We start from the raw sequence: 12,091 nt of genomic DNA, 5'->3' as shown, positions 1-12,091 counted from the left end.
CACCAGCCAAAGTAACCACTTTCGGTTGCTGTGGGCTCATGCTATGCATGTGGGTGGGCCTATGCAAACAAGATCCGCCCCTGGAGTTCTTTTCCACACTCGCCATAATTCACCACCAGATGTCAGGGTAGAGCTCATCCTGACTCTGCTTACATATACATTCAATTTGTTCAGATGTATTTAGTATTAAAAATTAATTACTTTTTTTCCTGGTTTGTTGCTATAGAGGATGTACAGCAACAAACAAGCATTTGGAATTTAGTTGTAACAAATCATACTGATAGTGCTACTCTAGCTGTTTACCTGACTAATACATTCTGCAGAAATCAACTGAGAATTTCACAACAGTAGTACCTGTTCAAATATTTGATTTAAAGATCTTGCATAACCTGAGACGACTCATGTGTTGCTGATTATCTACATTAGAGGGCATGTCAAAGACTTCAGCAAACACTGAAAACAAAAATGCAGTTACTACTTTTTAAAAGTAGTAAAAGGATGGATGGATGAGAAACTGGAAGGTCAGTCATTTTAAAAGCAGCTTCATTATGTCTGTTTAGTATATAAACAAGAAATTTCATTGAGTTCCTTATGTTCTCATTTAAAAAGTTGTTCACAATATGCAATAAAATTTCATACCACAAGGGAGTATTCAACAAAAATAAGAATGAAAAATCAAACAACTTGCTCCTTTTCACTTTCCCTTCTAAACAAAATCAAGCCATAGCAGTTTCCATAAATCTGGAAAGGTTAAAGAGTAGCCTTCTTAATAAAGTCTAACTCTGACTCATCCTTCATATCCCGTTTAACACTAATCTGTTCCAAGGCACAGCCCTTTGAAGAAAAATATGCGCAAATTCTAAGACAGCTCACCAACCATGCTGGGAATGGGTGCCAGAGTCCTGTAACCATCTGCTGAGGCTTAAAAAGGAATTCCCAAGGGAGATTAGTGTTGAGAGAGCTGCAGGGAGCCTCTTCTGTGAGAACTGTGCTGATGGGTCACCAGGGCCAGCCAGGAAGGAGGACTAGGGAGACCTGCTCCTGAAGGAAGAGGGAGCTTTGAACTCAGGGAGTGGGATATGGACCCTGGGCTTCAGAAAAGCAGACTTTGACTCCCTCAGGGAACTGATAGGCAGGATCCCCTGGGAGGATAATATGAGGGGGGGAAAGGAGTCCAGGAGAGCTGGCTGTATTTTAAAGAAGGCTTACCGAGGGCACAGGAACAAACCATCCCGATGTGTAGAAAGAGTAACAAATATGGCAGGCGACCAGCTTGGCTTAACAGAGAAATTTTCAGTGAGTTTAAACACAAAAAGGAAGCTTACAAGAAGTGGAAACTTGGACAGATGACTAGGGAGGAGTACAAAAATGTTGCTCGAGCATGCAGGGGTGTAATCAGGAAGGCCAAAGCACAATTGGAGTTGCAGCTAGCAAGGGATATGAAGGGTAACAAGAAGGGTTTCTACAGGTATGTTAGCAACAAGAAAAAAGTCAGGGGAAGTGTGGGACCCTTACTGAATGGGGGAGGCAACCTAGTGACAGATGATGTGGGGAAAAAGCTGAAGTACTCAATGCTTATTTTGCCTTGGTCTTCACAGACAAGGTCAGCTCCCAGACTGCTGCACTGGGCAGCACAGTATGGGGAGGAGATGAGCAGCCCTCAATGGTGAAAGAACAGGTTAAGGACTATTTAGAAAAGCTGGACATGCACAAGACCATGGGGCTGGATCTAATGAATCCAAGAGTACTGAGGGAGTTGGCTGATGTGATTGCAGAGCCATTGGCCATTATCTTTGAAAACTCGTGATCGGGCGTGGTCCCGGACGATTGGGGAAAAAGGCAAATATAGTGCCCATCTTTAAAAAAGGGAAGAAGGAGAAGCCAGGGAACTACAGACTGGTCAGCCTTACCTCAGTCCCTGGAAAAATCATGGAGCAGGTGCTCAAGGAATCCATTTTGAAGCACTTGGAGGAGAGGAAGGTGATCAGGAACAGTCAACATGGATTCATCAAGGGCAAGTCATGCCTGACCAACCTGATTGCCTTCTATGATGAGATAACTGGATATGGGGAAAGCAGTGGATGTGATATACCTTGACTTTAGCAAAGCTTTTGATACGGTCTCCCACAGTATTCTTGCCAGCAAGTTAAAGTATGGATTGGATGAATGGACTATAAGGTGGTGTCATGAACATACAGCTAAGGGTAGCCTAAAATCCCTCCTTTACCTGTAAAGGGTTAAGAAGCTCAAATAACCTGGTTGGCACGTGACCAAAAGGACCAATAAGGGGAGAAGATACTTTTAAATCTGTGGGGAAAGGTTTTTGCTTTGTGCTCTGTGTGGTGTTCTCTCTGAGACAAAGAGAGAGACCAAGCAAGTAATCCAGCTCTTACTGAAATGATACATCTAATATTACAGAAATCATAAGTAATAACAAGGAAATGTGTTAGATTCTTTTGTTTTAGCTTGTGAATTTTCCATATAAAAAGAAGGAGGTTTATTTCTGGTTTATTTTTTTTTTTTTTTTTTTGTAACTTTAAAGTTTTGCCTAGAGGGGAATCCTCTGTTTTAAATCTTATTACCCTGTAAAATTACCTTCCGTCCTGATTTTACAGAGGTGCTGCTTTTACTTTTTACTTTATTATAAAGTTCTCTTTTTTAAGAATCTGATTGGCTTTTTAGTGTCCGGTCTGTGGTCAGTTTGGTCACCTATTTGGTTGGTATATTATTCTCAAGCCTCCCCAGGAAAGGGGGTGAAGGGATTTGTGGGGGGGGGATATTTTGGGGAAACAGGAACTCCAAGTGGTCCTTTTCCTGAATCTTTGTCTAACTCACTTGGTGGTGACAGCGATACCATCCCAGGGCAAGAAATTTGTGCCTTGGGGAAGTTTTTAACCTAAGCTGGTGGAATATAAGTTTAGGGGGTCTTTCATGCAGATCCCCACATCTGAACCCCAGACTTCAGAGTCGGGAGGGAACCCTGACAGGTGGATAGAAAGCTGGCTAGATTGTCGGGCTCAGGGGTAGTGATCAACGGCTCGATGTCTAGTTGGCAGCCACTATCAAGCGGAGTGCCCCAGGGGTTGGTCCTGGGGCTAGTTTTGTTCAACATCTTCAGTAATGATCTGGATGATGGGATTAATTGCACCCTCAGCAAGTTTGCGGATGACACTAAGCTGGGGGGAGAGGTAAATACGCTGGAGAGTAGGAATAGGGTCTAGAGTGACCTAGAAATCTGAGTCCTGCACTTAAGACGGAAGAATCCTATGCACTGCTACAGGCTGGGGACCGACTGACTAAGTGGCAGTTCTGCAGAAAAGGACCTGGGGATTACAGTGGATGAGAAGCTGGATATCTATCAACAGTGTACCCTTGTTGCCAAAAAGGCTAATGGCATATTGGGCTGCATTAGTAGGAGCATTGCCAGTGGATCGAGGTAAGTGATTATTCCCCTCTATTCGGCACTGGTGAGGCCACATCTGTAGTATTGCATCCAGTTTTGGGGGGGCCCCCCCACTACAGAAAGGATGTGGACAAATTGGAAAGAGTCCAGCAGAGGGCAACGAAAATGATTAGAAGGCTGGGGCACATGATTTACAAGGAGTGGCTGAGGTAACTGGGCTTATTTAGACTGCAGAAGAGAAGAGTGAGGGGGGATTTGATAGCAGCCTTCAACTATCTGAAGGGGGGTTCCAAGGATGGAGCTAGGCTGTTATCAATGGTGGTGTTATACCAATAGAATAAAAACCAGCAGGATCTTATTAAGAGGGATAAGGCAAAGATGCCACATTTATTGTAAATATACTAATAAAGCAAAAGATAAAAGTAAACAATGTTGTCTGACTACTTATTCCTATCACTACTTATTCCTTATATACACACACACATATAGATAGATAGATTCATTCACACAATCATTCATTCAAGTTCTGTATAGGTGTTATAGTTACCAGCCTAGAAGTTGCTCATGCCAAGTTACTGGCCAGGTATCTTGGTCATGAGGATGGAGCCGAGTCTGTGTCAGGTGCACCTGATGCTCCTGGAGGTTGGCAGCAGAACCAAAGACTCGAAGTCATCAGTCTTTAGAGTCCATTCTTATAGGAATTAATTCCTATGTTAGTCTATGGGAGCTGTTTCATCCTCCTGTTGCTGACTCAATCAGCAGATGGCACATTCCTGTCCAAAGTGGCACATTCCTGGTGGCTCCACACTGTCCAAAGTTTGTGTTTCCCATCCTTCCAGGTAATGAGGTGGATCCCAGTTTACCCTGAGGGGTTGTCTGGTGGTCCTACTCGACACATTCTTCGGCCGATGGATACTTCCTTTCTAGGCTGGCACCTACCTAACCATCCATGTATATCAAGCATTCATCAGCATACATTCCATACCTTAACCATATTTTAATTTACTGTCTCCACCACTTTCAGAGTGTGTGCTAATTCATTTGAGACTCCCGGCCCTTTAATCACAGAGGGTGGGGGTCTGTCCTAGGAGACGTTGAATGAAGGGAAAGTCACTTAATGGCTTATAGTGTTTGTTTACATTGTATCAATTACTTCAAGAACAAAGTCAATTAACTTGTTTGTAAGTTTTACATAGTAACAAAGTATCTTTCACAGGATAGATATAATCAATGGTTTCTACAGACAGTAGCTTACAAGTTTTAACAGAAGACCCAAGAGATTTTTGTACTTGGTGAAACTGTTGGATTTTAAAGTGTGGGGGACAAATTATGAGGGGGTCACTGTCACTTGGGGGAATCACTGTTAGTACCTTCTTTAATATCCCTACAGTGGCAGATGACAGAACAGGGAGCAATGGTCTGAAGTTGCAGTTGGGGAGGTCTAGGTTGGATATTAGTAAAAATTATTTTACTAGGAGGGTGGTGACACACTGGAATGGGTTACCTAGGGAGGTGGTGGAATCTCCATCCTTGGAGATTTTCAAGGGCTGGCTTGATAAAATCCTGGCTGGGATGATTTAGTTGGGGTTGGTCCTGCTTTGAGCAGGGGGTTGGACTAGATGACCTCCTGAGGTCTCTTCCAATCCTAATCTTCTATGATTCTGTCATTAGGATTCCTTGAGGAATGTCTCTCTAGAGAGAGGCCCAAAGGTTGGAATGGGACTGGCAGAGCGTCTCTGCTCAGAGGGAGCTAGGGCCTTGTCTACAATGCACTATTAAGTTGACTTAAGTTACATTGATAACCATATGCTGCTTTAATTACATCGGCTGTACATGTCCACACAATGCTCCTTGTGTCAGCAGAGCACATCCACAGTCGGTCCTCTTGCATCAACAGAGAGCTGCATTGTGGGTAGCTATCCCACTGTGCAAGTCGCCACCATCTACTGCTCAGAGATCTGGGAACAGATTGCAGTTTATCATGGGGGTATGCTCACTGTCCCATGATGCAGTTCTTTCCATCCCATCATTCCACTGACTTCATTTCCTGCCTTTTTCATAGTCCTTGTGAATTATGCACCCACCATCTCTGCCTGAAAGCATGGATCCTGAATTGCTGACCAATCTGGTAATGAGCATTAGGAACACAATGCGGTTGGTTCTGCAGTATTTCACGAGCTGGGAAACAAAGTGAATCTGTGATGCCTGCCCTGCTGTGTGCAATGGAAAGAAACAATTCAAGATTGCTGCTGGCATTCACAGAGCAGCAACACATGGTTGACTGTCAATACTAGGCTCAGAAAACAAGCACTGAGTGATGGGATCGCATTGTGGTGTATGTATGGGATAATGAGCAGTGGCTGCAGATATCTTGGATGTGGAAAGCCACCTTCCTGGAACTGTGAACGGAGCTTGCCCTTGCCCTGCATTGGAAAGACCCAGTTGAAAAGCTAGTGGCAATTGCGGTGCGGAAGCTGGCAAATCCAGACTGCTACTGGTCAGTTGCGAATCACTTTGGTTGGAAAGTCCATTGTGGGGGTGATACAAGTGTGCAGGCCATTAATAGCCTTCTGCTATGAAGGACTCTCACTCTGGATAATGTTCAGGAAATACTTGATGGCTTTGCAGCAATGGGATTCCAAATGGTGGTGGGGCGATAGATGGCGCACACACATCCCAAGTTTAGCCCCAGACCACCTTGCAACAGAGTACATCAACCAAAAGGGCTACTTCTCCATGGTCTTGCAGGCGCTGGTGGATCACTGGGGCAATTTCACTGACATCAATGCAGGTTGGTCAGGGAAGGTACATGATGCATGCATAATTAGGAACACTGGACTGTATAGAAAGCTGCATGCTGGGACTTCCTTTCCAGACTGGAAGATTCCAATGGGGGATGTGCAAATGCCCATAGTGATACTGGGAGATCCAGCCTAGCCCTTGCTCCTGTGGCTCATGAAGCCTTACACCAGTAACTTAGACAGCAGCAAGGAACGCTTCAACAACATTTTCAGCAGGTGCTGAATGACCATTGAATGTGCCTTTGGCAGATTAAAAGGTTGCTGGTGCTCCCTTTTTGGCAGCCTTTTATACCTAAATGTGGAAAATATTCCAATGGTCATGGCAGCCTGCTGTGCTCTGCATAACATTTGCAAAGCAAAGGGGGGAAATTTCCCCAGGGATGGAGTGCTGATGTGGATCGTCTGGCTGGTGATTTTGAGCAGTCAGATACCAGGGCAATTTGAGCTGCTCAATGGGAGGCTATTAGAATCAGGGAGGTGCTGAAGGAGGTTTTTTTGACAAAGAGCACCCGTAATGTGTCTTTATGTGATGCAAACATCCTGGCTGCATATATTCCTAAAACTACAGATGTTTATGAACTTTGACGGAAATCCTAAAATATTTCCACATTTATCCCTACAACGTGCTGCAATATTTACTTGCTGCCTTAAATGACCCCTGTAATGCTTGCTTCCTGTGCTTTTAATTGTAATGAGCAAATGTTCCTGCTTATAGCCACTGTTTGAACTTTAGCAGCAACTACTGTGTGCATGACACAAATAAAGATTCATTTTATTCCAATGACTAGACCTTAATTAAAGGATAAAAAACTGTATCCCCTCCCTCCCCCCGCAAACAGGGAATATGACAATGAGGAGCAGTCTCTTGTTTCAGGCTTTCACAGCTGTGTGTAACTCCAGCTTTCATCATGGGAACCAGTCTCTAGGGGTGGATTGAAGGGGTGCTTTGATGGAACGGGAACATGCAAGAAATGTGTTGGAGTTTAGGGGGGCATGGAATGGCTATATTGGCAATATATTCTATGTTGGCTGCAGGGGGAGTTGTGCACACGTGCTCAGACTGCAGCACTATGAGGAACCTGAGGCTTTCTCTGTCCCTCCAGTAGCTTTATCATCCACTCCTGTCCATGTCTCCTTTCCAGGCTATCCAGCCTGAATTTTTTAGTAATTGTTTTCCTGCATGCTCTTGCTTCACTATGTGCTGAGGCTGTTGACTGCAGCACTTCTCCTTATAACATATTCTCCTTACTCCTCCTGGTTTGCCTCCTTATCTGACGGAGGTGCTTTGCCGGTGTTGTAGGAGTTGGTCTTCAAGGGCACATCTGCAGAAGCCAAAGAAATAATGAACAGAGACAGTATTGAGAGTGCACTCAAAGCTGTAAATCACAAAAGTCACACACACCTCTTTTTTTCACTGTCCCTTTGCTAGCACACACCTGAGCGAGAGTCCCAGACATGGTGAATTCGGCTGGCTGGGAGGACTGCAGTGAGGGGTGGGAAGGGGAATGGGCAAGAAGGGACAAAGTGTCTGGAAGGCTTGTGAAGAGGGTCACTACACGTGCCTAGGGAGAGACTTCTGAATATTAGCAACCTTTTCCACAGGCTGGGGTAATCAAACCTGATATCTTATAACCCAGGATGTACAGGTGCATCTCCTGCATTTGTGCGGCTTCAGACCGGGTCCGTATGCTGCTCGCCTGTATGCTGCTTTGGTTCCTGCAGAAATAATTGCCGGCTGGTGCGGTAAAGTTTCCTATGGTGGGGGGAGAAACAAGGCAGCTCTGACAAGGAACATTTGGCAAAGGATTGTAGAAAGTTTCCTAGAGATCTCTATGGAGGGTTTCCGGGACATCTCAGTGTATATTAACAAACTTTTTCCGCTGGGCCCCCACTGTGTAGCTGCATAGGTTCTGTTGTTAATGTCTATTCTTATCCCTCTTCTACCATATAACAAAATAAATGAGACCTCAATGTCCTATCACCGTGCAGTATCAAAGCAAAATGCTCATTTACCAGAGCTTGCCTCTCCTGCTGCGTGAGTGCCAGAGCCGGAGTCCTGGGACTGGCTAGACCCCTCTGGGGTTGTCGCATGTCCCACATCCTCCTTCAACTCCACTTCTTTATCCAGCACTTTGGATATATCCAGCATAAAAGTGCTGACTCCACTGGCTGCTGCCTCCAGCCCTCCCGAAGTATCCATGGGGCTCGTGGTGGTGGTGGTGGTGGGGTCACTGCCAAGGATGGTGTGCAGCTCCTTGTGGAAGTGGCATGTCTTTGGCACTGCACCAGAGTGACGGTTGCCCTCCTGTGCCTTCTAGTACGCTTGCCTCAGCTCCTTGATCTTATGGCACTGCTGTGTGCCCCTTTCATGCCCCTTCTCCTGCATGCCATGAGCCATCTGGCTATAGATGTCAAAGTTCCTAAAACTTGAGTGAAGTTGTGACTGCACAGCCTCCTGTCCCCCGGACTCAGCAGATCCAACAGCTGTGGTGTACTCCATGTGGGAGTGCATCTGTTGTGGAAAGCTGGCATGGTTAGCTGGGAAGATGCTGTGCAAACAGTCCACGCTGAGGAAACGGAGGGGAATTTTCAAAAATCCCTGGGCCTTTAAACTGGAAAGAAGTGCATACCTGTGTACCTGTAGGGCAACACAGTTCAAACTGCTGATCAGAGCAGTCATGATGGGCATTGTGGGATGCCTCCAGGAGGCAATTAGGGCAATATAAGCAAGTGCGCTGTCTACACTGACGCTGTGTCGCTCTAACTACGTCGCAAAAAGGTCTGTTACTCATCCACATGGTTTTATTTTGTCAGCATAGCAGGGGAGTTAAGTCTGCCGGAGAACCATTCTTGTGTGTACACCTTCACTGTTTTGTAGACGAAAGCTGACTTTTGTCAACAAAACTGTGTAGTGTAGACAAGGCCTAAGAGAGATGGGACCTGAAGCTCTAACCCAACGGTAAATGGAAAGCCCTAAGGGAAGGAGGGTCTTGTGCCTGGAAGAGCCAGAGGAATGTTATTTATTTTGTAAGGATTTAATAAATTAGATCCCAAGCGGAAGAATGCTAGTTAATAAACACAAACACTCCTGGGTGCATGAGAGCCCTGAAGATTCAAGGAGGCTGTGCGGTAGTAGAAACTGTACCTTACCTGGCTCATCTTTTCACCCACACGGGAAGTTCACTGTTGTGCAGAAGCAGTTGGAACTGCATCACAGAATAAAGAGGATCTTTTTCTTTTCACTTTTCACTTTTCTCTTCTCTTCTTTGCTTTTTTAATGCAGTTTATTAACAGATCCATTCTTTGATAACAGAAATCATATAAAACTTGTTTTATATGAACTTAAATAGAGAGAAACTTAGTACAATATATACACAATTATAAATTGGCCTTGTTGAAGGGGTTTCTCCCATCCTTAATTTAAGAACTTTCTTTGAATACTATCAGGTTTGATGATGGGTGACAATCCTCTTTCAGTGAACTCCAAGAAGTTCCACCAGATTTCTAAGTGGTTATCGTTTTAAGAGGATCTCTTTCACACACCTGGGGACCATAGTGATTACTGAACAACAAAGAGGGGACTGAGGTGCAGTGATTGCAGTGCCATTTTGTGGGGTGGCATGCTCTGGGTATGCTTTGTGCCACATCCTCTCTTAACATACACTTTACCATGATGCCTATAGAACACTACAGAACAACTAACAGTAGAAAGGCAGGTGAGGCACTCAGGCCACTGTTGATCTGTTCATCTGTCTCTAACACAACAACTAGAATCAAGGTTTATAACTACAAATTTTGCACTCAGTCTATGCAAAAACATGATTATACTGTATCACTGTTTTCCCTGTCCTTCGCCCTTCATTTCACCTCCCTGTTGTGCCTTGTTTTAAACTAATGCCCCTAATCCTACAAGGAGTCCTGCACAGGCAGAAGTCAGTGGGGCTCTGTATGAGCTGTTTGTAGCATTTGAGCCTAAGTTGGTGAGCTCATTGTTTGTTTCATGGCTGTACAATATTGAGCCTAATGGGGCCCTAACCAGACTGGGATCTATGTGCACTAATGTAATAAAAATAATCCTAAAAAAGGTCCCTTTGTGACATTGGTATGCAGATTTAATTTACCTCTTCACAGTTTAGACCTGATTCATAAAAGCACTTAAGCAGGAGCTATGTTCTACCCACATTTGGCAAAGTGCTTAAGCACATGCCTAATTGTAAACTTCAGTGAGCAATAATCATGTGCTTAAGTGCTTCAAAAGTACAGTGATATGCACTATAGAAAATGTAGCTAGGAGTTAGGAAATGTTTGTTTATATGAAGGAATTAAAGGCTTTAAAAATAAATGTTTTGAATATGCAGTTTTCAGTCACAGACAAAACTACACATTTGCCCTAATGGAAAAAAATAATTTTACAAAGGCTTATTATAGAAGGGTATTTTTACTCAAAGAGATTATTCTAAATATAATGTTGAACCTGACCAGAAAATTTAATTATATTTAGGGATTACTCATTATTTGTTTATTAAACCAAGACACTCGGGGACTGGGATGTTGATGATAATTTTGTGCCCTCTGATGGGAAAGGTTGGATGCAGAGACTTGGCTATTATTTCTCTCCCTCTTTTTTCCTATTTTTTTGTGGGGAAAAGGTGGAGGAGAAATAACAAAAGTAGTATAGTTCATGCTTTCTGAAAAAGAACCTCAATGTTGGGCTCAATTGATTTGTGGGGAGTGTAAATACATATTTATATTCTTTTTGTGTACAACACAATTGGAATAGGTTTGAACACGTGTATATAGACTCATAGACTCATAGACTTCAAGGTCAGAAGGGACCAATATGGTCATCTAGTCTGACCTCCCGCATGATGCAGGCCACAAAAGCTGACCCCCCCACTTTCCCTTAACTCTGCTGTTGAAGTCTCCAGATCGTGATCTAAAGACTTCAAGTTGCAGAGAATCTTCCAGCTTGCGACCCCTGCCCTATGCTGCGGAGGAAGGCGAAAAACCTCCAGGGCCACTGCAAAAAGAGGAGGCATGCAAAAATATTCACTGAGTTGTGGTCCTCCCTTGCACCATATTCTTTCATATTTGAGCTGATGCCATTGAATGAGTTCAGTTTCCTTTGTCTGCCTTCCCTGTTGTATCAGTGTCTGCATTTTGTACAGCCTGCTTGTTTCCATCTGATGGCTGCTTTGTAGCCTATGTGAAATGAGTTAATGATCTCAGTCTGGATCCTAGTGGATAGATGTCCACATCCACAACTGGCATTAATGGTTCCCGTGCTGCCTGCCTGAGAGGGAAATAAATTCAGAATCCGTTCTTCATTCATCAACAGAAAAGTATATATTAAAAATCAAAAAGTTGATTTTGATTTAAGTAATCATTTGTTTCTGACATATGCTTTAGTTTAGTTTTGGTGTGTGTTTGTTGTTCCACTCAGGATTTAAAGAAGCTGTATGTTGTGAAGTACCACTGAAAAACTTTAAACATTTAACTGATTTGTAACTTTTCTTTCCCTGATCTGCCTCCAGGTTTTAGTGCCTGTTCTTTCCAATAAGAAAAACCATGGATCCTGGCCACATTTTATTTCACAAGATATGGAACGCCATGTGGAAATTATGAAAAATAAGGTGCATGTTATGAAGGGAATGATGTCAGGAAGAACCCTTCTTCCCATTCCAACAGTTGCAGCAAAGGCTGACTTGCATCAGATGTGCACTGAAAATAAGTAAGAAACACAACACATACAATACAACTAAGAGCCACTGCACCTGATGGTCATTCAGCCACAGAAATTTAAACTAGTATTAGTGAAATAAACATATCAGTAAATGTTAACAATATCCCTTTTGATATTAAACTTGGTATATTAATTATATTGAAT

General features: G+C 43.6%; 1 protein-coding gene across 1 annotated transcript in view; it reads left to right on the top strand.

Annotated features, from left to right (window-relative positions):
- The window catches only part of DNAH11 (dynein axonemal heavy chain 11), a 278,248-nt gene that overhangs the window by 6,060 nt on the left and 260,097 nt on the right, over positions 1-12,091 (top strand). The window contains exon 3 of the mRNA XM_026649417.2: positions 11,739-11,935. Within this exon, the coding sequence (XP_026505202.1) occupies positions 11,739-11,935 (197 nt within the window). The remainder of the gene's footprint in view (positions 1-11,738; positions 11,936-12,091) is intronic.

The sequence above is a fragment of the Terrapene carolina genome, unplaced genomic scaffold (assembly GCF_002925995.2).
Source record: "Terrapene carolina triunguis isolate 2854851 unplaced genomic scaffold, T_m_triunguis-2.0 Scaffold84, whole genome shotgun sequence".
Lineage (NCBI taxonomy): Eukaryota > Metazoa > Chordata > Testudines > Emydidae > Terrapene > Terrapene triunguis.
This window is presented reverse-complemented; position numbering and strand designations above follow the sequence as displayed.